The sequence below is a fragment of the Hyperolius riggenbachi genome, chromosome 7 (assembly GCF_040937935.1).
Source record: "Hyperolius riggenbachi isolate aHypRig1 chromosome 7, aHypRig1.pri, whole genome shotgun sequence".
In the NCBI taxonomy this organism is placed as follows: Eukaryota; Metazoa; Chordata; class Amphibia; order Anura; family Hyperoliidae; genus Hyperolius; species Hyperolius riggenbachi.
Genome location: NC_090652.1, coordinates 125,591,010 through 125,617,691, shown reverse-complemented (window position 1 = coordinate 125,617,691; position 26,682 = coordinate 125,591,010). Strand labels below are relative to the sequence as shown.

The window sequence follows — 26,682 nt, the reverse complement described above, 5'->3', positions numbered from 1 at the left end:
AACAGATTTCAGTGGATAATAGTTGTTACAGTTGTGTGGGTGCCATGATTCTCTCACGGCTTCTGCATTTTCAGAGTCGCACACCAGGCATAGCTATGCAGCTAGGAGAAAAGGACAAATGTGATTAGCTTAGCGAGAAACTAAACTGTACCTGCATGTGGAAAAGGGTGGCTGGAGCAGAGAGTGTTCACTTACTTGTCTCACTGCATCTAGGTTCTGCGCATCATGCTGCTCTCCATCTGCGTGACACTTTTGCTTTCACAGTGGAGGTTCCAGCTGTAAAGGCGGAAGTGTCAAAGAAATGGAGTGCAGGGCAGCGGCTTGGGGCATGGTTCAGCGAGATAGGCTCTTTGCCCGAGCCCTCCACTCCTGCACACACAGGTACATTTTCACTTCTCACAAAACTATACCTGCTAACCCCTACTAGTGGAGACAGAACACCGAATGTCCATACTTTGCCTAATATTAATCCTTAGCCCAAATTTTTTCTGAATTTTTGGATTTTTTTTCTTAGGCGGTTTAACTTAGCATCCCCTATATTGCTCTAGAAAGGTTTTCTTTTGCATTAACTTGTTACTGATAGTATTTTTTGACATGCCAATGTTTTTTTTCCTATAAAAGGAAAGCATTTCTAATTTGGTATCCATGCCTTACATTAATAAATCACCAGTTGAGGAGCTACAACTCCCAAAAGACATTCCCACTCTCTTATAATACATGTTTTGTCATAGAGTTGTAGTGTGTTTTTTTTCTTTTTTTCTCTCCTCTCCCCCTTCTAAATTTAAGCTACATTAGCTTGTACTTGTCACATAACATCATGAAACTTGTCTGTATTCCAAGCATGGCCTGCTATTTGGTATTAAATCTTTGACAGAGCTTGTTAAAAGTAGCTAGCCTTGCTAATCTACCTGTCAGCTGAAATCTAGAACGGTATGTTTTATTAATGTTTTCCCTCTGTATAGTAGTATAGTAACTACCACTTCTTCAAACAGACGCCTACCCTTCGTGAAAAGTCTATATTGCTGGTGAAGATGATGACCTACATAGAGAAGCGCTTTCCTGAAGACTTGGAATTAAACGCACAGTTCCTGGAACTTGTTAACTATGTTTACAGGTAAATTAAAAACTAATTTGTGTATGGCTAAACTGGGAGAAGTTCAGTATGAGACTCTTAAGGCCTTGTTTCCACCTGTGTGAGTAGGGCCACATGTTCGACAACGTGCATTGTTGCAATCCGGAGGGAGAACAGGGCACATTTTCTGATGATTCCAAGCATACGTTGTGATTCACTGAAGAGTTGCAATGCATGGTTGCCTGCATTTCTACACAATTGCTATCCCGTTCATTACAAATTAATGGAATCGCAACTGCATCAGGGAAAATAGCAATGGCATGTATCACTTTGGCCACCTGCGTTACCTGCAGGGCATACAGTACATGGAAACAAAGCAATCACTCCCCTTTTTTCAAAAGCAAATTTACGCATGCGTCTGGCGTGCAAAACCATAGACAATCATTACGTAAGAAACTTGTGAAGCGAAAATCCGCAGGTTATCCAATTTTTGAGGGTGATCAGAACACCACAAAAACTCATTAAATGGAGAAACTATTCCATTGAATTTTCACTGCTGTCGGTACTTATGCAAATTTTTGCAATGCAAATTTGCAGTCAGGGGAAATGGGCTCGTAGGGTTAGTTCAGATGGCCAGCGGAAAAACTCTGCTACAATGCTGTTCAGTTGCCCAGCAACTTCTTAGTGGACTGGGAGTTAATGCACATGCTGTATCTCCTCATGCTATAGATCGCTAGTAACACAATATAATATGTTGGTGTTGCTCCTTTCAGATACGTTAAAATTTTGTAACTGGTTTTCTAATTTTTCTGTTTAAAGGATACACAAGGTGACATGACATAGACATGTGTATGTATAGTGCCAAGCACACAAATAACTATACGGTGTTCCTTTTTTTTATTCTCTGCCTGAGCGTGTTAAAAATCAGGTATGCAAGTGTGATGGTCTGTGAGATGCAAATATTTAAGTTCATGCAAAAAATTATGTAAATTTTTATGAAAATATATGCAGCTTGAAAATAGAACAATTTAAAGTGATCCTTAAGCCTATGAAAAATGTTTTACTCACCTGGGGCTTCTACTAGCCCCCTGCAGCTGTCCCGTGCCCTCGCAGTCACGATCAAATCCTCCTGTCCCCCGACGCCAGCTACTTTCGATTTTGTCCGACAGGTACATTGTGCCTGCGCAGGCCTAGCCACGTGTCTCCTTCTACGCGTTCCTATCGGCAATAGTGCCATGCGCATCCGCAGGACGCTATTGCGGACAGGAACGAGTAGAAGGCTTCACGTGGCAAGGCCTGTTTGGCGAAATGAAAGCAGCGGACGGCGGGGGACAGGAGGATCTGATCGTGACTGTGAGGGCACAGGACAGCTGCAGGGGGCTGGTGGAAGCTCCAGGTGAGTAAAACTTATTTTTTTTTTCATAGGCTTAAAGAGACTCTGTAACCAAATTTTCATCCTTTTTATTTCTTCTATCCTATAAGTTTCTATACCTGTTCTAATGTGCTCTGTCTAACTGCAGCCTTTCCTACTTGCACAGTGGCTGTATTATCTCTGTTATATGATCTAATCTTCTCTCCTCTGTCGGGCTGAGGCAGTCCAGCAGGAATGTGCTGTGCTGCTTGTGATTGGATAGAAGCTATACACACCCTCTCCAGGCCCCCTGCACACTCTGTATGACTCACACTGAGCTCCTCTCAGCGTATCACTTGCTATGTCTTTTGTCTGTAAACACTGCATAAAAATGGCAATTACAAGCCAGGATTGCAGCAGGGAGTGGCAGAAACAGCACAGAGGGGCCCAGGAGAACATAATGAATAGAATGGTATGCTTTTTATTGTAAGAATTTTACTGATTCTCTTTAAAGCAGGTATGTCAAACCGGTCCTACGAGGGTCGAGATCCTCATTTTTGATACAGCTCAAATAAATTGATGGGTCTGAATCAGGAAAGGTGTGGTCCATCAGGTAGAACACATTCTTCTCTTTCTCAATCCATCGTAAACACTGGCATGGATCTGGCCCTCCAGGCCTGGCGTTCGACACATGTGGCTTAAAGGGAACCTAAACTGAGGATATGGATTTTTCCTTTTAAAATAATACTAGTTGCCTGACTCTCCTGCTGATCCTGTGTCTCTAATACTTTAAGCCACAGCCCCTCAACAAGCATGCAGATCAGGTGCTCTGATTGAAGTCAGACTGGATTAGCTGCATGCTTTTTTCAGGTGTGTGATTCAGCCACTACTGCAGCCAAAGAGATCAGCAGGACTGCCAGGCAACTGGTATTGATTAAAAGGAAACATCCATACCCCTCTCAGTTTAGGTTCCCTTTAAGTGTCTCTTTAAAGCCGGGTGGGCCTTGATTGGTCCACTTTCAAGCTGCATAAACATTTACATAATCCTGAATGAACTCGGAAATATTTGCAATTCATTGATCATCCCTAGTTGGCACCTGGTCAGACTATAGCATAACCCTCACTGATGAGAAATTACAGCCATAAAACACTTTCCTGGCAGAAAATGTCTTCTGAGAGCAGGAGAGACAAAAAGCTTCAATAGTTCATAGATTTTAACTCTAGCATACTTCAATGTATGTATAGCAGAGACAATGAAACAGTAAGAAGTAGGTTTAAAAAATAAAATATCTAAATAAAAAAGGATTTTTAGAAGGATAGATACAGTTGTTTATCTCTTCAGTTTATTTTCACCTTGTGTTTTTTTTAATGGGGCACTCAATCATAAACTGGTAACTTTGAAAGCAGTTGCATAATGGGAATGTCTATCAAAGGGAATGACTTAATCTGAATCAATAGACAAAGTAGTCTAATTTTCATAATACAGTAAAACCACCATTAGCCGGCACTGAGGTCTGGATAATGGGGGTTTTATTGTACTAAACCGACAATAGTGGGTAAACTAGGTACAAAGAACACCGTATAACCCGTGTTTGGTAGCTGTAATGACATAAAAGCATTACAGCGTTTATTAGGCTAATCTCACACTGGGGCATTGCATAATTGCTGAGTAAACGCTACTTAAAGGGACCCTGCCCGAGTCCTTTTAAAGGACATTTCATTGCTAAGGTGTGAAAATACCACCTAGAAGAAAACCTGGGAGAAAAATTGAATTGCTTATGGCCCTAAGGGCACTTCTGAATTATGTAGCAGAACTTATGTAAAGTGCTTTCCTTGTTGCAGAGATGAAACACTTTCCGGCAGTGAGCTTACCGCCAAATTAGAACCGGCTTTCCTGTCTGGACTCCGCTGTGCACAGCCACACATTCGGGCAAAGTTCTTCGAGGCATTTGATACTTCTATGAAGCGCCGTGTGTACGACAGACTGCTATATGTCACATGTTCACAGAACTGGGAAGCTATGGGAAATCATTTCTGGATCAAGCAGTGTATTGAGGTAACACCAGTCTTCAAATGTTGCCATGAATACCGTCTAATTCCTTTTGTGTTTTCCCAAAAGTAATGGGCCGTGTCAGTGCTCTGTATGATTCATTTGGTAAAGGATGTATTGTGGTGTTAGATCTGTGTAGAGCACCAGATCCTAGTGAAAGGTTTTTAAAGCAATCCTGAAGCGAAAAAAATATGATATAATGAATTGTATATGTAGTGTGGATATTGAATAGAACATTGGTTGCAAAGAAAAGTCTCATGTTTTTATTTTCAGATCATTGTGTCACATTTGCGTGTTTAGAATCCACTGTCTCTTTTAAGCTATAAAACAAAGCAGAAATAATGACCCTTTGAACTTTCCTGCTGTTTAAGTGCTTCAGAAAACAGGTCTGTATCAAACTCAGTGGGTCGAATAGCTCAGAGAAGCTCTTTTGCATAGATAACTGAAGTTTTTTTTTTAACTCTTACTTTACTGTAAAACAATACAAGACTTTTCTTTGCTAGTAATGTTCTATTTCTTAGCTGTACTACACATACTATTCACTATCTCATAACTTTATTTCTGCCTAAAGAGGAACTCCAGTGAAAATAATGTAATAAAAAAGAGTTTCATTTTTACCATAATTATGTATAAATGATTTAGTCAGTGTTTGCCCATTGTAAAATGTTTCTTCTCCCTGATTTACATTCTGACATTTATCACATGGTGACATTTTTACTGCTGGCAAGTGATGTAGCTGCTACTTGCTGTTTTGGCATTTGGAAACAGCTGTAAACAGCTATTTCCCACAATGCAACAGGGTTCACAGACAGGAAACTGCCAGGACCACCACAGAGTTTCTTGTGGCAGGGGTTTCACCACAATATCAGTCATACAGCGCCCCCTGATGATCCGTTTGAGAAAAGGAATAGCTTTCTCATGTAAAAGGGAGTATCCGCTACTGGTTGGGATAAAGGTAATGTCTTGGTCACGGTTTCTTTTTAAGGTTTGCTTTAAAGTACTGCATTATGAGAAACAAGACCTGTGTGCCTTCTCTCCACATTCCAGCTTCCTCAATACACCTGCACAATGAATCGGCTTTTTCATAACCTGTAACTCAGAGTGACTTGACTGATTTAGCTTAATGTGTAACTTCAACTTTGTGTAAATGAAATGTGTACATTGAGGACTCCTGTGTGAGAGCAATGTGTAGCTACATATTGCTTTCAGCCACTTGTTCATAGCTGATAGAAATAATAGCATCTGCTGCAGGGAGAGTTGCTGCCAGAAAACACTGATACATTTCTATGGGTAGCAGCTGCCAGGCTGCATTAAACCTTGTATTTTTTGGATATATTATAGTACATTTTACTTTATTTACAGAATACCTAAATAGCTCAGGGTGACCCAGAACCACTTGGAAGGTATAGGGGGCCAAAAAGAGACCGAAAAGCCCTCTTCCTAAAAAGCAACGTACAGTGTCATTTGCCTTCTTAAACCTGAAGGCATTTGCGATAATTCAGCTTAGAGAACCCGAGGCGGGTTTTAAGAAAGCTATTAGAACACTGAGGCTAGTTGTGCACACTATCACCAGCCTCTGTTACTATACCGTGCCCCCCCCCCCCCCCCAAAAAAAAATGAACCGCTGTGCTAGCGCTGCTTGGAGGGAAGGGACCCAGGCAGGGAGCGGCCCTATAGAAGAGGCAGGTGAGCGGCAGAGTGACATCCTGTAGTTTAATTTTAAACTAAATCGGGAGGTGGTGAGACCCACTGTATAGCGGTACACCAAGCGCTTCTGCTGCTCAGAAAATATAAGCAGGTGCTTGCAGGCACCTCAACATTTTTGAAAGTTGACGGTATGGTTAGTGTGGCTGGTAACGTAAAGGCCAATATTTTTATTTAGTTGCAATAATGTTTTATGTGAAAAGTAAAACCATATCAAACATCTAGTTTACTTCTATCTGTGTATTTCCATCAATGTCTGGTTAATCGCCGCTTGACCTTGTTATACTGTATTTGCTATGTTTTGCAGTGGTTTATCATTGCATTGTTAACGCACTGAACTTCTTGTCTTTTCTTTCCCTTCTCCGTGAAGCTTCTGTTGGCGGTCTGTGAGAGGAACACTACAATTGGCACAAGCTGCCAGGGCGCCATGCTTCCATCTATCACTAATGTCATCAATCTAGCAGATAGTCACGATCGGGCAGCCTTTGCTATGGTAACTCACGTCAAGCAGGAACCAAGGGAGCGAGAGAACAGCGAATCCAAGGAGGAGGTAACGTTTTCCCTGGAATTCACATGTCTATTAAAGCAGGATGTGAATTTTTGTTTTAAATAGTTGACCTAGATGTATTCAGCATGTGTTGTACTCAGTTTGCTAGGCCTTTCTGTTAACTATGTTGATTTCTGCAGTGTAAATATAGTTTGACGCTGAATAGAGCACGTGCTTTTACAAGCTAATCTCAAAGTTTAGTTTCTTAGGCATCCAATCAGGAATTCTATGGAAGGTTCTCACTTTTTTTTTCTCTCCTTTTTTTTTTTTTAATTGGCCCAAGTGTGAGAATCATTCTATAAAATTTCTGCCCTCCTAGGCGACAATAAAATGGCATACTGTGATGTAGAGTTTTAACCCTTCCCTGTTACTGCCATCACAGTACTTGACTTATCTGGAAGTTGTATGTTTATGTAATTCCTGGTTTACCCCCTTTGTGTGGATGGGTTATAAAAGCCGGGGATCAGAGGACATTTCCATTATGTTCTGCTTGCAATATGTGATGCCGGCTCAGCTGGGATGTGAGATGCATACAAAACCCCCCAGCCATGCCATGCAGCATACTTTCCGACTGTCAAAATACTGGCCATCATCCCATGTGTATGTTCTTTCAATTCATTTTCGATTTTCCATTCAAAAATCTGAGGGGAGGTAAATTAGGCAGGGGTGTGGGTGAGAACTGGTGGGGAGGGTGTTAGGTTTTAGGCACCACCTTGGGGGAAGGGGGGTTGACGGTTGAGAATATGTAGAGGGAGGTCTTAGGATTAGGCATCAGTAGAGGGAGGTCTTAGGGTTAGGCATAGGTAGAGGGAGGTCTTAGGGTTAGGCATCGGTAGAGGGAGGTCTTAGGGTTAGGCATCGGTAGAGGGAGGTCTTAGGGTTAGGCATCGGTAGAGGGAGATCTTAGGGTTAGGCATCGGTAGAGGGAGATCTTAGGGTTAGGCATCGGTAGAGGAAGGTCTAGGGATTCGGCAGAGGGAGGGTTCTTTGTGAGAGTAGAGTTGGATTAAGGGCTGCCATACGCTGGTCGATTGCCACCAGATCGACCAACAGATAGATCCCTCTCTGATCTAATCTGATCACAGATGGATCTATTGGCTGCCCATACACTGCATACAGTTTTGTATGTTCAGCATGAAATCGATTCAAAACCTGTGAAACTGCCACTGCCGCCCTGCCTCGCCGCCCCAGGTCACTAAACCCAGATACAGGTTTAGTCTCTTGGTACCCAGATACAGGTTTAGTCTCTTGGTACCCAGATACAGGTTTAGTCTCTTGGTACCCAGATACAGGTTTAGTCTCTTGGTACCCAGATACAGGTTTAGTCTCTTGGTACCCAGATACAGGTTTAGTCTCTTGGTACCCAGATACAGGTTTAGTCTCTTGGTACCCAGATACAGGTTTAGTCTCTTGGTACCCAGATACAGGTTTAGTCTCTTGGAACCCAGATACAGGTTTAGTCTCTTGGTACCCAGATTCTATGATATGAAGATCTGAGCTTGGGTCCTGCAGATCACTGGAGTATATCACATCAGAGCCTATCAGTGTGTTGGTTTTTTAACCTGCCACTTGATCCTGTGTTGTGAAACCTATGTGCATAATTGGCAGGGACACCAAGCAGGTGCCTTATAATCTGGAGATCCAGGGTTCCACTGTTGTAGCATTTGGGTGAAAAAGTATGCAACATTGCAGTTGCCAAAACCTTTCACTCTGCTCACTTGGAGACCTTCTGGTGCTAAAGGCAGGATTATGGTATGAAGCAACCAGCACAGAGCGGCTGAGGGCTTATTTTACTTGAGATTGAGTTCACTTTAAAACAGGAATGGCAACATTACAAGAAGAATCTTTTAAAGAACTGCATATTTCGAGTTTGTTTCTGTAATATGAGACATCGAACTTTAATTAGCATCCTTTGATGTTTCTAGAGTGGAAAGGCTTTACTTTGAGCTGATTACTTGTATGTGGTCCAAAAAACACATCTCATTAATGTCTTATTGATACATTTTTATAGCTCTGTCACTTCTTTTTTGCACCATCCTTGTTTGTATAATGTAACCTAAAAGCTTTCTGTGATCTTTTTTTCATTAACATTATTCTGTTTTGAAGTATATTGAGAAATACTGGGCAGCAGTAGCTATATGTGCCACTTAAAAAATGACAGCAAAGCAGTAGCATTTTTAAAGGGATATGTATATATTGTTCTATGTTAGAAGTAGTATAAATTGGATTTTTATTTTTTTTAAGTTATAATCCAGTTTAAACAAATTTCAACTGGGTTGTACAGTAATTTCCTCCAACAGATCAGCCACACCATCGCACATCTAGGAACACATGCCATTTAAAGGAAGCCTAAACTGAGAGGGATATGGATTTTACCTTTTAAACAATACCAGTTGCCTATCAGTCCTGCTGATCTTTGGCAGCAGTAGTGGCTGAATCACATACCTGAAACAAGCATGCAGCTAATCCAGTCTGACTCTAGTCAGCGCACCTGATCTGCATGCTTGTTCAGGGTCTATGGCTAAAAGTATTAGAGACACAGGATCAGCAGGACAGCTAGGCAACTGGTATTATTTTAAAAGTAAAAAGCCATATCCTTCTCAGTTTAGGTTCCCTTTAAGATGAAAAAAGGGGCCTGAAAGGGTTAATAGACGTAATTTCACTTTAATCCTGAGGCTTATCAATTCCCAAAAGGAGGAAAAAATTTGACTTGAGTATAAGCCTAGTGTAGGAAATGCAGCAGCTACTGGGAGGTTTCAATAATGAAAATAAATTCCAATAAAATTACATAGTACACATAGTAAGATATGTCCCCAGTATTAGGTAGCCCCCTCCCCATTATAAATAGCCAGACCTGCCCCCAGTATTAGGTACCCCCCTCCTCACTATAAATAGCCAGATATGCCCCCAGTATTAGGTAATCCCGCCCCCAGTATAAATATCTAGATGCCCGTCCTAGAATGTGATGACTATAAGCTGAACATCCAATCCGCTGCCCCATTGCTGGACTCAAAAAGTTAGTTAGTACGGTAGTCCCTTTAGTGTGTGTGTGTGTGTGTGTGTGTGTGTACACGTGTGTGTACACGTGCGTGTGTACACGTGCGTGTGTACACGTGTGTGTGTACACGTGTGTGTGTACGTGTGTGTGTGTGTGTGTGTGTGTGTACACGTGTGTGTGTGTGTGTACACGTGTGTGTACACGTGTGTGTGTGTGTGTGTACACGTGTGTGTACACGTGTGTGTGTGTGTGTGTGTGTGTGTGTGTGTGTGTACGTGTGTGTGTGTGTGTGTGTACGTGTGTGTGTGTGTGTACACGTGTGTGTACACGTGTGTGTGTGTGTGTGTGTGTGTGTGTGTACACGTGTGTGTGTGTGTGTACACGTGTGTGTGTACACGTGTGTGTGTGTGTCTGTGTACACGTGTGTGTGTGTGTGTGTGTACACGTGTGTGTGTGTGTGTGTGTGTACACGTGTGTGTGTGTGTGTGTGTGTGTGTACACGTGTGTGTGTGTGTGTGTGTGTACACGTGTGTGTGTGTGTGTGTGTGTGTACACGTGTGTGTGTGTGTACACGTGTGTGTGTGTGTGTGTACACGTGTGTGTGTGTGTGTACACGTGTGTGTGTGTGTGTACACGTGTGTGTGTGTGTGTGTGTGTACACGTGTGTGTGTGTGTGTACACGTGTGTGTGTGTGTGTGTGTGTGTGTGTGTGTGTACACACGTGTGTGTGTGTGTACACACGTGTGTGTGTGTGTGTGTACACACGTGTGTGTGTGTGTGTGTGTGTACACACGTGTGTGTGTGTGTGTGTGTACACACGTGTGTGTGTGTGTGTGTGTACACGTGTGTGTGTGTGTGTGTGTGTGTGTGTGTGTGTGTGTACACACACGTGTGTGTGTGTGTGTGTGTGTGTGTGTGTACACACGTGTGTGTGTGTGTGTATACACGTGTGTGTGTGTGTGTGTGTATACACGTGTGTGTGTGTGTGTGTGTGTGTGTGTGTGTACACACGTGTGTGTGTGTGTGTGTGTGTGTGTGTGTACACACGTGTGTGTGTGTGTGTGTGTGTACACACGTGTGTGTGTGTGTGTGTGTGTACACACGTGTGTGTGTGTGTACACACGTGTGTGTGTGTGTGTGTGTGTACACACGTGTGTGTGTGTGTGTGTGTGTGTGTGTGTACACACGTGTGTGTGTGTGTGTGTGTGTGTGTGTGTGTACACACGTGTGTGTGTGTGTGTGTGTGTGTGTGTGTGTGTGTGTGTGTACACACGTGTGTGTGTGTGTGTGTGTGTGTGTGTGTACACACGTGTGTGTGTGTGTGTGTGTGTGTGTGTGTACACACGTGTGTGTGTGTGTGTGTGTGTGTGTGTACACACGTGTGTGTGTGTGTGTGTGTGTGTGTGTGTGTGTGTGTGTGTACACACGTGTGTGTGTGTGTGTGTGTGTGTGTGTACACACGTGTGTGTGTGTGTGTGTGTACACACGTGTGTGTGTGTGTGTACACACGTGTGTGTGTGTGTGTGTGTGTACACACGTGTGTGTGTGTGTGTGTGTACACGTGTGTGTGTGTGTGTGTGTGTGTGTACACACGTGTGTGTGTGTGTGTACACACGTGTGTGTGTGTGTGTGTGTGTGTGTGTGTGTGTAACGATTGGTGTCAGCAAGAACAGATTTTCTGATTATTGGTGATCTGCAGTATCACCAATAATGCAAGTATAGCTAGACACAGGACAACCAGGTGTAAGATAAGTGTTTGGTGCAACAGTAAATATAGATAGAGATACCCACTATCCCAGAGGAGCTGGTAGAGGGAGGTATCTCTATAGTACACTGGAATCAGTACTTCAGCAGGCTGGAGACACAGCTGAATTAGTGATCGGTTCACCCGAGGAGCGGGTGATGCACAGCAAAACGGAAGGTACTTTATCACCCGAGGAGCGGGTGATTCAGATAGTACTGTAGCTATCAACCTGAGGATTAGGTGATTAAGACTGTACTGCAACTATCAACCTGAGGATCAGGCGATTAAGACTGTACTGCAGCTATCAACCTGAGGAGCAGGTGATTAAGACTGTACTGCAGCTATCAACCTGAGGAGCAGGTGATTACTAAACTGAGAATCCCTCACCAGAACTAAGCTCACTGGTGAGGGTAGGAGAGTCAGACAAGCAGGATCAGCAACACACGGACAGATACAGTATAAAGACAGAAGACTGAATCAGAGTGAGGTATAAGCTGAGTCGGCAACAAGATCAGATAGGCATAGGCACAGAATCAGAAGGCAGAAGAGTAGTCAAGGCTAGCAGAGGGTCATAACAAATAATACAATTAAATTAGTACTTTAAGCTATCAACAGAATCTGGCTAAGTGTGGATCCCCAGCTCCTGCTGGTTCTAGCACACTTTCGGATCTGACTAAGGTCTGAGTGCTAACACGTAGCATTTGCAACAGCAGACAAAGAGCAACTGACAGGCAGGTCCTATATATACTCAGAGCGCTCCACAGCGCCGCCCCGGTCACTTAGCCAATCCGGAGCACTACTGGAGTCAGCTGACCGGCTGATCAGCTGACTCCCCTTCTACTTGCATAAAGGTCCTGTCACCTGGAGCACGCGCGCGTAGCCCGCAGTCTATGTGCAACTGAGGGACCAGGCAAAACTCCCAACATGTAACTGCGCAGCGGAGGCCGCCGGCTGAGACGCAGATATGGCCGCCATGCTGCTCACCGCGGATATGGCCGCCATGCCGCTCACCGCGGATATGGCCGCCATGCCGCTCACCGCCGCGGCGGCCTCTCCGCTATCTATTACAGTACGTTCCCCACTGAATAGAATGTTGTTGTTTTTTGTGTGTGTGGATGTATGTTTTGCCTGTGAATAATGTTTCTTTAGTATGCAAGTGTGTTTGACCTAGGTTTTCTGGCTTGAAGCTGCAGCTCCCCTGTAGGAGGTTTAGAGCTCAGTTATATGCATGTTATTAGTGTATGCTTGCAGTGTCATTCACGTTGCTCTTCTGTTTATTAGCATTGTTTTCCGCTTTGCATTATGTGTTCGAGCCTATCACCCTGTTAGAAATGTTTCATTGAGGTGTGTTCCTCAGTAAGTCTGTGCACAGTGTTATGCACGCTGCTGGTTTACTATAGAAACTATTTCAATAGAGAACACATTGTCGAGGTTAATTGGCTTATGCAGAACTCCACAGGTTTTTTTTTTTTTTTTATTTTTTTTTTTTTTTTAATTCTCTTTATTTTAATTTTTTTTTCATTGGTGCATTTATCATAGACTGAATCTAAAAAAAAAAGTATGCGTAGGAATTTGAGTGCTGAGAGAAAACCATGATGGACTTCTGTGAAGAAAACCTCTTTTCAGGATCAGCCATACTGCGGTCTGTAGTTTTACTGGGTGTGAGCAGATTTACTATAAGCTACTTACACAATGCCTTACAAGACCAATAACATTTATATTGCACTTTTCTGCTGTCGGACTCAAAGCGCCATAGCTGCAGCCACTAGGGTGCACTCTATAGGCAATAGCAGTGTTAGGGAGCCTAGCGCAAAGACTCCTTGCTGAATAGGTGTTGGCTTACTGAACAAAAAGAGCCAAGATTTGAACTCAGGTCTCCTGTCAGAGGTAGATTCCTTAACCATTACACTATCCAGCCACTGCCTTAAAAATAAACATATCCTCCAAGTCAATTTAGTTTTTGCAGTTCATTTTTTCAGTTTTCTTCTGAATTTCAATTTTCCATTTCTTTGAATGACCTAAAACTGCTGTTTTGTGCTTCTGAGAAGTTTGTGTGTCATGGCAGAGGTTTAAATGCACTTCCAGGACAAGATTTAGAGTCTAGACTTTGTTTATCTGGATTACCATTGTGCATCACTGATGTTAGGTCATTTTGTGGAACGTCATCCCCACTTTGCACACTTGTCTGTCTGAAGTACAGAGCTATGTGGCTCTCATATTCTTTTTGCCACCACGGTCCCATTACCCATCAAGCATGCAAAGTACAACCATACGACACCATATAATAAAGATATTACCACATATAATATACACACAAGGTTTCTATCAGTTGAAAGAATCCTAGTTTGTAATTTCCTTTCCATTTGAATGCCTGATCTTTAAAGAATAGGAAATGGTACTTGAGAGCCTTAATAGTGTACCTGAGGTGAACCTCTGGTCAAAAGTAAGATACTTGCCTAAGAAGGAAGCTTCTGAATCCAGTAGAGGCTTCCCACTCTTTGCTCTGGACCAGAAAATGTTACAGCTTGTCGGATTGCAGATCTGGGCCATACTCCTCTTCATGCACAAGCATGGCTGTACTGCATCTAAATGAGTAACAGCCACGCCTGCACAGTAATGCATAGGTGTGTCCATGCTTGCAGGTCTGTGGAGTCGGTACAAAAATTGTCCGACTCCTCAGTTTATGAAACCTCCGACTCCAGGGGCCATATGCAATTCATTTTTTTCTCCTGAGTTTTCTCATCTTCTATTCATCTTCTATTTTTTCATCTTCTATTCAGAATAACTTTTTAGCACTTTGCAATGAAAAAGTACCAAAAAGTAGGTGAAAAAGTACTGCCATAATTCTAAGCATTTGTTTGTTTGCTGGTGGTTAAAAAATAATTTTATTTACAAGTTGTGAAAATATCACCTATGAGAAAACTGAGGTGAAAAAGTGAATTGCATATGGCCCAAGGTACTCAAAATTACTCTGACTAATTTGTACAAAGGCTATGGATTTGGTTCAAAAATCATCCCACTCCTCAGTTTGACACCACTGACTCCAGGTGCCCAAAATTGCTCAGACTCCTCGACTCCGGCTCCACAGCCCTGCGCACTCGTGCATGATGAGGAGTGCGGGAGGGATTTTAGAGGGTCCTGGCAAGCAAGACACGGGAATCCTCTACTGGATCCAGATCCCCCCCCCCCCCCCCCCTTTTTTTTTTAAAGTGAAAAATGCTTCCCTCTTCTCAAGCAATTGTTTTTTTTTTTGTTTTTTGTTTTTTTGACCTGAGGTTCGACTCTGGTTTACTTTAGTTGTCGGATTGAGGACTACAACAGTGCTTAAAGGACAACTGAAGTGTGAAGAATATGCAGGCTGCCATATTGATTTCCTTTTTAAACAATACATGTTTCCATGCAGGTCTATTTGGCTGCAGTAGTGTCTGAAAAATACCAGAAACATGCATGCAGCTCTGACAATGTCAGAAATGCCTGATCTGCTGCATGCTTGTTCAGGGTCTATGGCTAAAAGTATTATCGGCTGAGGATGAGCAGGACAGCCAGGCAACAGGTATTGCTTTACTGGTTTACTATATGGTAGCCTCCATATACCTCTCACTTCAGTTGAGTAATCATAAGTGTTGCAGCTGATAACTTTTAAATGTCAAAAGTAATGGGTGTGAATTACAAATTATGTTTCTATCCAATTTCCTTTTCAACTACTTTTTTGTGTGGAATTCTCTTAGAACTGATAGACATTACAATATATTTGCTTTATAGGATGTTGAAATTGACATTGAACTTGCACCAGGAGATCAAAGCACCAACCCTAAAATTAAAGAGCAGTCCGAAAAAGACATTGGAAATCAGCTCCATATGTTAACCAACCGACACGACAAGTTCCTGGACTCTTTACGGGAGGTCAAGGTCAGTATAACTCATCAATCTGTGGCTTGTGTACAGAGCACTGGGAATGGCACTTTACTGACTAGATGGAACATTCGTAATTTCAGCAACACAGTATGTGTGATTGAAGCTTTTATAGACAGCTGTTGACATCCACGCGGTTAAGTCATGTTTCATTTCTTCCATTCTTTGTGTATCTGCTACAGACAGGAGCGCTGTTAAGTGCCTTTGTCCAGCTGTGCCATATTTCAACGCCTTTGGCAGAGAAGATTTGGATTCAGCTTTTCCCTCGACTCTGGAAAATCCTAACTGACCGTCAGCAGCATGTGAGTTGTTTCTAATAGGCTGCTTTTTTCATGGGGTGTCTATTACGTTTTTCTTAATGATTGACCAACTTGGCAAATATATATGGAGTCATTGTATCAAACTTCTCTTATCATTAGAAAGTGGAATTGTGGGCAATTATTAAAAAAATAGACTATGTGAGTCTGGGAGATGCACAGCAGCATTACTAAATTGCAGTAATATTCTGAGTAAAATGCCCTCTTGTTCAAAATAAAAATGCAGCTTCTGAACTTAGTCATATCAGTTAAAGAGGAACTAAACTCAGAACTTCCTCTCTGCTTTAAAGGGTAAGCCACAGTATGATAACCTTTATGGGGGGGGGGGGAGAATCTTCATTAGAATTTAGGGAAATCCTTAAAGTGAATGGGAACCTCATTTAAAAAAATGAGACAGATACTTACCCAAGGAGAGGGGAGGCTCTGGGTCCTATAGAGCCTTCCCGCTCCTCTCCTGGTCCCCTCGTTCCAGTGTTGGCTCGCCCGGTAGCAGTATTTGACTGAATTAGTCAAATACTGCTTTACCCGGCCGAAGGAGGATTAAGAAGTCTTCAGGGAGCCCAAGTGCTCCTGAAGAAGTGCGGCCCTGTACTGCACCTGCGCAAGCACGCACTCTTGCACGCTCACGCCTGTGCAGTATGGAGCCGCACGTTTTTGTGAGGACACGGCTCCCGAAGACTTCCAAATACCCTTTTGGCGGGGGATTGAAACGGGGGGGGGGGGGGGGACTCGGCACAGGATAGAGAGCACCGAGGGAGGAGACGGAACCCAGAGCCTTCCCTCTCCTTAGGTAATTATTTGCTTCATTTTTTTTAAAAATGCGGTTCCCATTAGCTTTAAACCTGAAGATAAACTAGGTTTCACTTTTTGCAAGGAGCACTGAAAGAGTTAAGCCTCAGTGTTTACTGTATGCCAAAGCTGCCTTGGCAGAGCTTTCCTGCCCTGTATTTACAGCTGCTGATAAGAGCTAATTAGACTTCAGACTTCAAGGGAGTTGTAAAAAAAAAAAAAAAAAAGCTTAAGGAGAGTGAAGGTTCTGGGTCCTGTAGAGCCTTCCTGTTCCTCTCCTGGCCTCCACAGGATCCACCCCCCCCCCCCCCCCCCCCGTTAGCAGTCTCCGAGCAATTGGTTGGAGGCTGCTCTCAGCTGCTGCCTGAGCTTTCGGAGGTCTTCTGGATCCCAAGTGCTCCAGAAGACTGGTGTCTCCACACTGTCCATGCACAAGCATGCTTTCTAGCGGATGCACAGTACAGAGCTGCTAGTCTTCAGAAGCACTCGGGCTCCTAAAGACTTCTGAAGGGGGAACTTAGGGACCAGGAGAAGAATGAAAAGACTCTGTAGGTCCCAGAGTCTTCCCCCTCCTTAGGTGAGTATCTGTTTTTGTTTTTTACTTCAGATTCACTTTAATAAGCACTCTTTTAAAGACGAATAAGTGAAAAGTTTTTTTGTTTTTTTACCGCTGTTTGTGCTTCCATTGGGAGCCTTGCAGGTTCTTTAATAGAGACATGGACTGCAGAAAAAAACCTGTAAGAGTTCTTGCACATTTCAGAACCCCTATCCAAAACACGAGAAGCTTGAACTTTGAGTTCTACCTAATGGCTTTTTGTAGTTTTGAAATCTCAAGTTATTTATGAATTTCTGGTTTTATAGTTGCCTATGATTCATCAACCTGTGGGGATTTTGGGCTAAGGGGAAACTGACAAATTGTCCATTCAATGTTCTTTTGTCTTGTTTTCAGGCACTTGCTGGAGAGATCAGCCCATTTCTTTGCAGTGGGAGCCACCAGGTGCAGAGAGATTGTCAGCCAAGTGCCTTGAACTGCTTTGTGGAGGCCATGTCTCAGTGCGTCCCACCTATTCCCATCAGGCCTTGTGTCCTGAAGTACCTGGGAAAGACTCACAACCTGTGGTTCCGGTCCACGCTCATGCTGGAGCACCAAGCTTTCGAAAAGGGCCTCAGTCTTCAGATCAAGCCAAAACAAACAGCTGAGTTTTATGAACAGGAGAGCATCACCCCACCTCAGCAAGTATGTCTTCTCCTTCCTCAGTACTTTCTAGGAATGTGTATATATATTTCTACCTTACATCGGTGTTTGGTATGGAGAGATGTGAGTGTTCCCCGTTTCATAAACCAATATTCCAATATATTTGAAAGCACAGGGTTCTCCATAGCAACATTATTCTGTATGAGAAACCCATTTTTATGTGTTTGTAAGGGGAGAATATGCTGCAAGGTAGCTGCAGGGTAATCTTGCTGATGAAATATCTGAAATATGCAGGTCAGTCGAGGTTTAAACCTCAGTAGTTAAAGCTTCAACGCCGGGCTACAGTCAAAAACAGCTCCAGGTGTTCTTGCGCTGATATATTAAATAACTATTTTTGCCGTTCAACAAACTATTAGTTTTTGTTTTTTGTGGTTTTTTTTTTATTTTTATTTTTTATCAGAACTTTTCTTGATTGCAAGATTTAGCATTAGGTAGGGTGCGACTTATAGCCTACTGTTTTGCTTTGACCATTCAGGCACAGCTATGAATGGAGAAACCTTAATGTGGGTGGCCATGCACTGGCAAACGTTAGCCAGATTTCGACCAACAGGTCCCTCTCTGATCTAAATCTGACAGAAACATTGGTCATCTCCCAGCCAAGCACCATGTTTTATTTTAGTACCACGAGAGTAACACGATGCAGTGCACCTCACCATGTGTGAAACAAGCCTAGAGTATTTTGTCTTTGGTAAAATGTAAATTCATACCTCATGAAAATAACTCATCCTTTACCAGATATGCTCTGAACAGTCTTCTCCTATTTCTTGTAGGAAATCCTGGACTCTTTGGCAGAGTTGTATTCCCTTCTGCAGGAGGAAGATATGTGGGCTGGGTTGTGGCAGAAGCGTTGCAAGTTCCCAGAAACAGCCACAGCCATTGCTTATGAGCAGCATGGTTTCTTTGAGCAGGTACTGTCTGTGCTATCCTGAGCTTTCAGGAACATCATTACTGTAGTGTGGTGTGGTATAAAATGAGCTGTACTGCATGGGTTACACAAAGGACTGCAAGATGAGCATTTAGGGGGTGTTTGCGCTATATCTCAAAGAAAGTGGTTTAACTTTCTTGCCATGTTGGGTGTAGAACAGTGGCCTAAGATTAGATAGTTAAAGGGAACCCGAGGTGAGACATATTTTCTGAATCTCAATCTTTAGCCACTGATGCGATAGCTCAGGGATCACTCCTAAAATGCTACAAGCGGTTTTCTTGTGGGACCACCCCCATAGGGATCAAATAACATGGCTCTTTGATGATCGGCAGACATCGGCAAGCGCATTCAAAGCAAGTCTTGTGATTCCTAGCCCTAAGGCCTGGGACCCACTAGCAGAGATTTTCTAAGCGCTATTATTTGAAAAGCTCTTGCTAATGCAATGTTATAGGGGATTTAAAAAAAAATCAACATCCCTCAAGTGGGATCACACCCATACCATTACATTAGCAAGAGGTTTTCAAATCACACGTGCTTAAAAAATCCTTTAGAAAAGCGCTACAAGTGGGTTCCAGGCCGAAGTGTGTTTGCCAGCAACATAGAATGCCATGCATTTGCTTTTTCTCTCACTTACAATTGATTATTCTGGCATCTGTAGTGTCTGAATAACATACCTTTTTAAATAAGCTTCTAGCTAATCCAGTCAGTTTTTTGTCAAACGTTATCTGCATGCTCGTTCAGGGTCTATGCTCTCTGAGTCCTATAGGAGAAAAGCGCTTTACAAATGTTATTGTATTGTATTATTGTTATTGTATTGAAAGTTTTAGAAACGCAGGACAGCCAGGCAGCTGGAATGGTTCAAAAGGAAATAACTATGGCAGCCTCCACATACCTCTCACTTCAGGTTCACTTTACACTCCCTGGGGAGGTTAGCACAATCTAGTATATCTGTGAGTTATTTGTATGGTGGTGTGTATGCTGTATAGCACATTCTAACTACATGCGTACAAATCAAGGAATGTTAATACACTGTAGACTTTTGTCACCCAAAACAATAATTTATGAAGTTTGCTTTGCAGCTTTCTTTGTTTGACTTTGCTTTAATATTCAGAAAATAGTATAATAGGGAAAATCTAACTGCGCATTTGGCTTTGGTGTATTCTCATGAAACACAACATCCTGGAGAGTTGCGCATTCAGAACAATGTATATCTCATTTATTGAGCCAGAACAGATACAGAACAATCTGAACAGGTTCTTTCATGCCTTTGAGCACAACTCACCACCTGGAGTGTCCATCTCTGTATTCAGTGTATGTTTAATTTCAGGTACACTGGAATAGGAGACCTTACAGACTGCAGTAAAGTAGGACATACTGCCACATGCTTTTTATCTGAGGACAAAAGCTCTTTATAAGCACCAAGCGGCCACAGATACCTTGGAGACATTCTGCGCGCCGTGGTGGTCTCATGCAGTCTGTGCTCCACGTGTTGGCGGATGTGTGCATATATTGATCTGTCTCCAGGCACCGAATGCATACACACAGATCCTGCAGATGAAAGCCTATTGATTCTTTCAAAACTTCTGTTCTTTCAGGCTCAAGAAACTTACGAGAAAGCAATGGAAAAGGCCAAAAAAGAACATGAAAGGAGCAATGCATCTCCAGCTGTTTTCCCTGAATATCAGCTGTGGGAGGACCACTGGATCCGGTGAGTGTAAATTCTGCCTATTCTCTTATCCCCTCAGTCTTTTCTGATAAATTTATTACCAGCAATATGTGTAGGCTTTGGGGAGCTGCGTCTTTCTTTCCCAGTGAAATAAAGAACCTCAGTGGGGCGGTAATTTTTTCTGAATAGCATAGTTTCATTCAGGAAAACTTAAAGGGGACCTAAACTCTTCCACAGGAGAGAAGGAAAACTCTGAGAAATCCACCTTGTTTGTATTTTGAGATAACAGCCTGTCTAATTATCCCTTATTTGCTTGCAATGAGCCACTGTAATTTGAGCTTTCAGCTCTGTCTGATCTGTGCCGAGGTTTGTGCTGGTCAGACAGGTTAGATGTAAACATAGGAGGTTAATGTGCTGTATGTGCTTCCTTGAAACCAGTGTATAACTAATGACTACACAGCAGTATCTCTGAGAAGCTCTAAAAGCTGTAACAAAGAAATATTTTTCTGTAAAGGTTATGCTGTTGCTTATCTGTTAGAGCAGACGGTAAGCACTGGGTTTAGGTCTGCTTTAAGGGACTCTTCTAGTGGGCAGAATATGGAGAATGCCATATTTATTTTTTTCTAAACAATACCAGTTGCCTGGCAGTCCTGCTGCCCTGCTGATCTATTTGTTTCTGGTGTGACACTAATGCAGTGGTACCAATATGTTTGAGACTAAAGGTTTTTCTCTTTTTCCTGTAAAAAAAAGTATAAAGTCCTTTTAGAGGTGATCCACTTCACCCGCAGTAGATTCCCTATATATGTAGAAAGGACCATAAAAAGCAAGCCAACTGCAAGGTCATATATAGGACAAAAATCTTTATTTAGTATAAATATAAGGTAATTCCATAAAAAAATCTCTGTAAAACATCCAAAAAACAGGGAAATATTAATCACAAATGGCAGTATAGACTTAATACACTCAATTTAGGCTAAATTGAGTGTAATAAGCCTCTACTGCCATTTGTGATTAATATTTCCCTATTTTGGATGTTTTCTATTGAAACAAGGAGCCTCCTACAGAGATTTTTTATGGAATTACCTTGTATTGATACTAAATAAAGATTTTTGAGATTTTTGTACTATATGACCTTGCAGTTTGCTTGCTTTTTATGGTCCTTTCTACATATATAAGGAATCTACTGCAGCCAGTCTTGCCAGATTTGACAGGAATGTCAAACGCCTGATCTGCTGCATACTATTCAGAGTCTATGGCTGAAATTTTTAGAGGCAGAGGATCAGTAGGATAGCCAGGCAACTGGTATTAACCTCCCTGGCGGTAAGCCCGAGCTGAGGTCGGGCTATGCCACTGGGAGGCACCGCTCAGGCCCCGCTGGGCTGATTTGCATAATTTTTTTTTTTTGTTACACGCAGCTAGCACTTTGCCCCGTGCGCTGCCTGGCCTGACGGGGGAAGCCCTCCAAGAGATCCCGTTCTTTGAACGGGATCTCTTGATCTCCGATTGCCGAAGGCAGAAGGGACTGGGGGGATGCCGCTGAGCAGCGGCTATCATGTAACGAGACGTTGTCTCGCTACATGAAAAAAAAAAAAAAAATTTAATAAACCGCCAGGGAGGTTAAAAAGAAATCAGTATGGCAGCTTCCATATCCCTCTCACTTCAGTTGTCCTTTAAAATGTTCTCCATACAGAGCTGGTATTTTGCCTTCAGTGTCTGTGCTTTAGTGAAATCAGCAGATGCCCTCATTGGCATGTGAATATCCCCGCCAGTGTGGGTTGTGGGTTTTTTTTCTCGTTTAAAGTGCTTTTTTTTTTTTTTTTTTTTTTTTTTTGCCTTGTAAAGTGCTCAATCCTGGCTTCTACTGGAGTGCAGTTAAAATTTGGGATTGGCTTCTTATTCACCCAAATATCTAAATTCCTACAGTGGTGCCCTCCAGTGGTAACTGTGTATTGTAGGCAGTGCAAAATGGTGGGAACCTGTAGGCCTGCCTTGGGCTGTAAAGCTCCATTCTTTTCCACGATTAAACTTCTTTTTGACACCTGTCCAGAGTTTGTGTCGTTTTTGGTAGATGGTATAATATGCAATTACCTCCCTTTTTTAAAAAAAATAACCAAAATGAATTTAGGACCTAGTAATGCCTGCTGGCTTGCCAAGTGGTGTACAGTGCCCCCAACCTGCATCTGGTCACAATATTGTGTGGAACATCCTTATTAAATTCTTGCCCTGACTGCAGCCTGCCTATGTCTGAATAGGGCTGAACATTTTGTGCTAGAATGCTGCTAGTCAGAAGTTGAGTGGATAACAGCATTGTTGGTGTGTTTGGAAGCTGCTAACATGAACAGAAATGTCCAGCAAGCATTGGTTTGGGAGTGTCGTCGTGTGGTGTACACTATTTGGCAACACATCCTGTTTGAACACTTTAGGGTTTTCTTTGTTTTCAACAGCATTTCCTGAACAGCAGTTTAACTGCCAAAATACTAAGATACCAGTTAGCCTCCCTATTCACTCGCACACTATTTTGTCAGTTAGACTTTGCAACTGCTGTTCAGGAAATGCTGTTAAGAAAAACAAAAAAACCCTGAGAATCCCCCATATAGAGATTGACTGGCTCAAAACCTGTCGGGTCTGTCAGATTTTAACTGCCTACTTTTTTTTTGCAATAGCGGTCCTTTAATACTGTAAATATACAGTACATGGCACGCGTATAGAGTAGATGGTGGGTTAGTGAGCTTGCTACCCAATGTACATATGCACGGTGTGAGTTTCTGACCAACCATCAGGTCCAAACACACAGAAATTGTCATTGATGCATTTGACACTGCAGGTTTGGTTGTTTGCAATCTGTAGCATACCTGCCATGAGAAAAAGGGACACTTTAATACACACCCCTAATCACTCCTCAGCCACACCCCTAGTCGCTGATACCAGAAAGAATTCAAAAGCAAAAGATGCAAGTTTTAGAATTCAGACCACACTGGTCCTCTCATCTCAATCATCATTAGTTTGCCTTCATTTTAACGTAAGAAATATATCAATTTAAATGATAGGAATAACATTTAGGTATATTAAACATTTTTGCTGTAGAAAAATACATGTAGTTACTTTGATTTGTACAGTAACTATCTGAAGCAGATGTCTGTGGTGGTGTACCTGATGTGCTTTTGTACTTTTCAGTCCGCCAGCTCCCTAGAAACTGGTAAAATATTAATAGCTCCTGTTGGGTTACGTTTTTAGGTTTACACTATTTTTGGACTGGAAAAGTCCTTTAAGATTGTAACATTAATAGAGCAGGATCTTCTCCCTCCCCCCATGTATTGTCTTTACCAATTTATTGTTCAGAGGTCCACAGTGGCACTAAATGGGAATGCTGTAATTTATTTTTTTGGTTTACTTCTTCAGCTCTGGCAAGTGTTCTCACACCTTCTGCTAAGAGGGAAGATGCTAGAAGCTTTTGTTTACTTTAAATTTGTTTTAACTAAATTAAAGGATTATATTTTTCATGCCTTTAGTATTTACTGACAGGCTAGCTGTCAGGCTGATCTTTTGGCTTTAGTTTGGTACGTTGAGCAACAACTAGGGAAGACGAATGTAGCCAATAAGAAACAATGGGCTTGACGCATGAAGCAGGGGAATTTTTTTGCACACAGGCAATTTTACTGGTACTAACACCAAGGGAACAGCGCACGTAATGTGCGGTACCATAGGAGCGTGCTCATTACCACAGTAATTCCAGTTGATGTGCGTTACCCCCCCCCCCCCCCCCTTACCCGGCTGCACAGGCAACGTACAGTTAATTTACCAACATTTTTATGCATAAGGCCCATTGTTTCTACCGAACAGTTGTAATTTGCCACTTGCCTCAATCATTTCTCTGTTGAGAAGCAATCAGTTGAAATGTTATTTGAGGTCAATAAAGAGAAAGTTTGCATCCAGTTTTAGAATCGCATTGATGTTACTGAAGTTTTAAAACATTTACTTTATATCACGTATAGAACCCTGACAGAATGCCACAACAACCACTGAAGTATCATCATTTTTAGGGAACTAAAATGGTGCTCTATATTCCTCTGCTTTTACAAATAAACTTTTATTACAAGTTGTAACCATGATGTATGCATAGGTTGTAATGCTTTCAGGCTGCTTAAAGAGGAGCTGTCAGCCATAATATCTCAAAAAAAATACAACAAATATTTAAGTAGATAAATACTTGATCTACTTGCATAACATACATATTTCAATGTCCACGTTTTGATTTTAATGATTTTTCTACAGTGAAAAACGAGAAAATCCTTCTTAGCATTTCCCATTTTAACTGTGGCTATTTTGAAGCCAATCCTGTTGTAATTTCCTCCCTTACTCTCCTCTGCCTGATTTGCCCGCCCTTCACTATAGAAAGTGCATTGTCTTAGCATGAGAAATATTAGCTAATCAGAGAGGAACAGTGGTGTGGGAGGGGAGAACAGGAGGCAAAGAGGCTTCAGCCAATCAGGCTGCATTAGTTAAGTCTGAGGAGAAATAGAGAAGCAAAAAAGGACAACCCAGCATGCCCTGCAACTTCCTTTTTGTGTACCAAATAAGTCAGGTAAACTGGGGAATGATAATTTATCAACAAGAAAAGTAATAGTGATTTTAACGTTTTGATTTCCTGGTTAGCATCCTTATTACTTGTTTACCAGGTAAAAATAAAGAATTACGTTTTTGATTTTATGTTCGACAGTTGCACTTTAAAGGAAATCTTAAGACAAAAAAGCAGTTTAACTTACCTGGGGCTTCTTGCAGCCCCCTGCAGTCATCCTGTGCCCACACTGTCTTTTCACGACTCTCCAGCCAGCAGCAGCGACCCCCTCAAGGCTGGCCACGTGCCTCCTCATCACGTCCCTGTGCACAGTAGTGATCGGTGCATGCGCAGTACAGGAAAATTACTACTGTGCATGGGCAGAGCTCTCCCGGCATCGTGAGCTTAATTAGGGTGTGCACAGCTTGGGGCAGCGCAGTAGCCTGTAACCGGCCATGACTGGCCAGCTTTGAGTGGAGTCACCCCTGTTGGCGGGAGAGTCACGGATGCACATGCACAGGATGACTGCATGGGGCTACAAGAAACCCCAGGTAAGTTAAACTGCTTTTTTTCAGACCTAGGTAGCCCTTTGATATGGATGCAGCGCCTCCTGTCCATCCTGTGTGAATCAGTCAACATGGTGCATGCCAGCTGCTGTTCTGTAAGACTACCAGTGCTAATATTGTTGCTTGGAACCTGCCACCTACTGACTGCAAGTGTTAAATATAAAATATTATATATTTTTATATTTACTCATTTTTAATCGTTCTTGATATTGAGCGTGAAGTTGGAAAAAAACAGCCCCCACTACTGGTAGAATGAAGCAACTGCTTAGACCCTCTTTTTCTTTAATTCTATGTTTGCACGTTTTTCTTGTTGGCCTTTTGTCAGAATTGTAAATGTAAAAGTTCTAGATTTTAGGGAAAATGGTATTTTGAACAAACAATACACGATGCTACATATCCAAATCCTTCCAGTTATCAGACTGTGTAGCTTTTACTTTAACTAGGCTGAAGCTCAGTAGTATATGACACGTAATTGTTTTAATTAGATCCTGCAATTGGAAAGTGTTACGGAATGCTATGTTCTCTGACACTGAATTATATAAATCAAATCCACAGCTCCTAAAGGATCAGATCAGCAAATCTTCCCCACCCGCATCTTTCAGATCTACCTTGAGAAATGGATAAAGAGCAAATGTGTGCAAAACCTTGGAAGACTCCCATAGTACTTCAGATTTGCCAAATGCACTTATCCAATATTACTCAAAGCTAAATCCCAGTACTATGTACCTTTAAAGTGAATGGCGAGGCGAGGGGGATATGCAGGCTACCATATTTATTTCCTTTTAGGCTATGCCAGTTGCCTGGCTCTCCCGCTGATCTTCTGCCTCCTAACCCTTTTAGCCATAGACCCTGAGCAAGCATGCAGCAGATCAGGTGTTTCTGACATTGTCAGATCTGACAAGATTAGCTGCATGCTTGTTTCTGGTGTGATTCAGCTACTACTGCAGCCAAAGATATCAGCAGGGTTGCCAGGCAACTGGTATTGTTTAAAAGGAAATAAATATGGTAGCCTCCATATCACTCTCACCTCAGGTTCACGTTCATGGGTATTGGAGGAAGTACGTCACTTCAGGTTTTATACAGATCAACAACAAAAACACCAGTCACTTTAAAATACTCTAACTGCAAAAGGTGGGCGAATGACGAAAGTCTACAGGAAAGAGATCCAGCATGTTGGACAATCTTGGACAATAGTTGATGCAGTGGTTTATCTCTGCAGGGAATGAATGAG

The 26,682-nt window shown here is 42.3% G+C and overlaps 1 protein-coding gene across 6 annotated transcripts in view; it reads left to right on the top strand.

Annotated features, from left to right (window-relative positions):
- The window catches only part of TRRAP (transformation/transcription domain associated protein), a 265,491-nt gene that overhangs the window by 136,419 nt on the left and 102,390 nt on the right, over positions 1-26,682 (top strand). For all 6 annotated transcript variants that reach the window (XM_068244615.1, XM_068244613.1, XM_068244614.1 and 3 more), the window contains 8 exons: positions 993-1,114; positions 4,266-4,479; positions 6,548-6,727; positions 15,229-15,375; positions 15,561-15,680; positions 17,434-17,721; positions 18,510-18,647; positions 20,260-20,372. In XM_068244615.1, the coding sequence (XP_068100716.1) occupies positions 993-1,114; positions 4,266-4,479; positions 6,548-6,727; positions 15,229-15,375; positions 15,561-15,680; positions 17,434-17,721; positions 18,510-18,647; positions 20,260-20,372 (1,322 nt within the window). The remainder of the gene's footprint in view (positions 1-992; positions 1,115-4,265; positions 4,480-6,547; positions 6,728-15,228; positions 15,376-15,560; positions 15,681-17,433; positions 17,722-18,509; positions 18,648-20,259; positions 20,373-26,682) is intronic.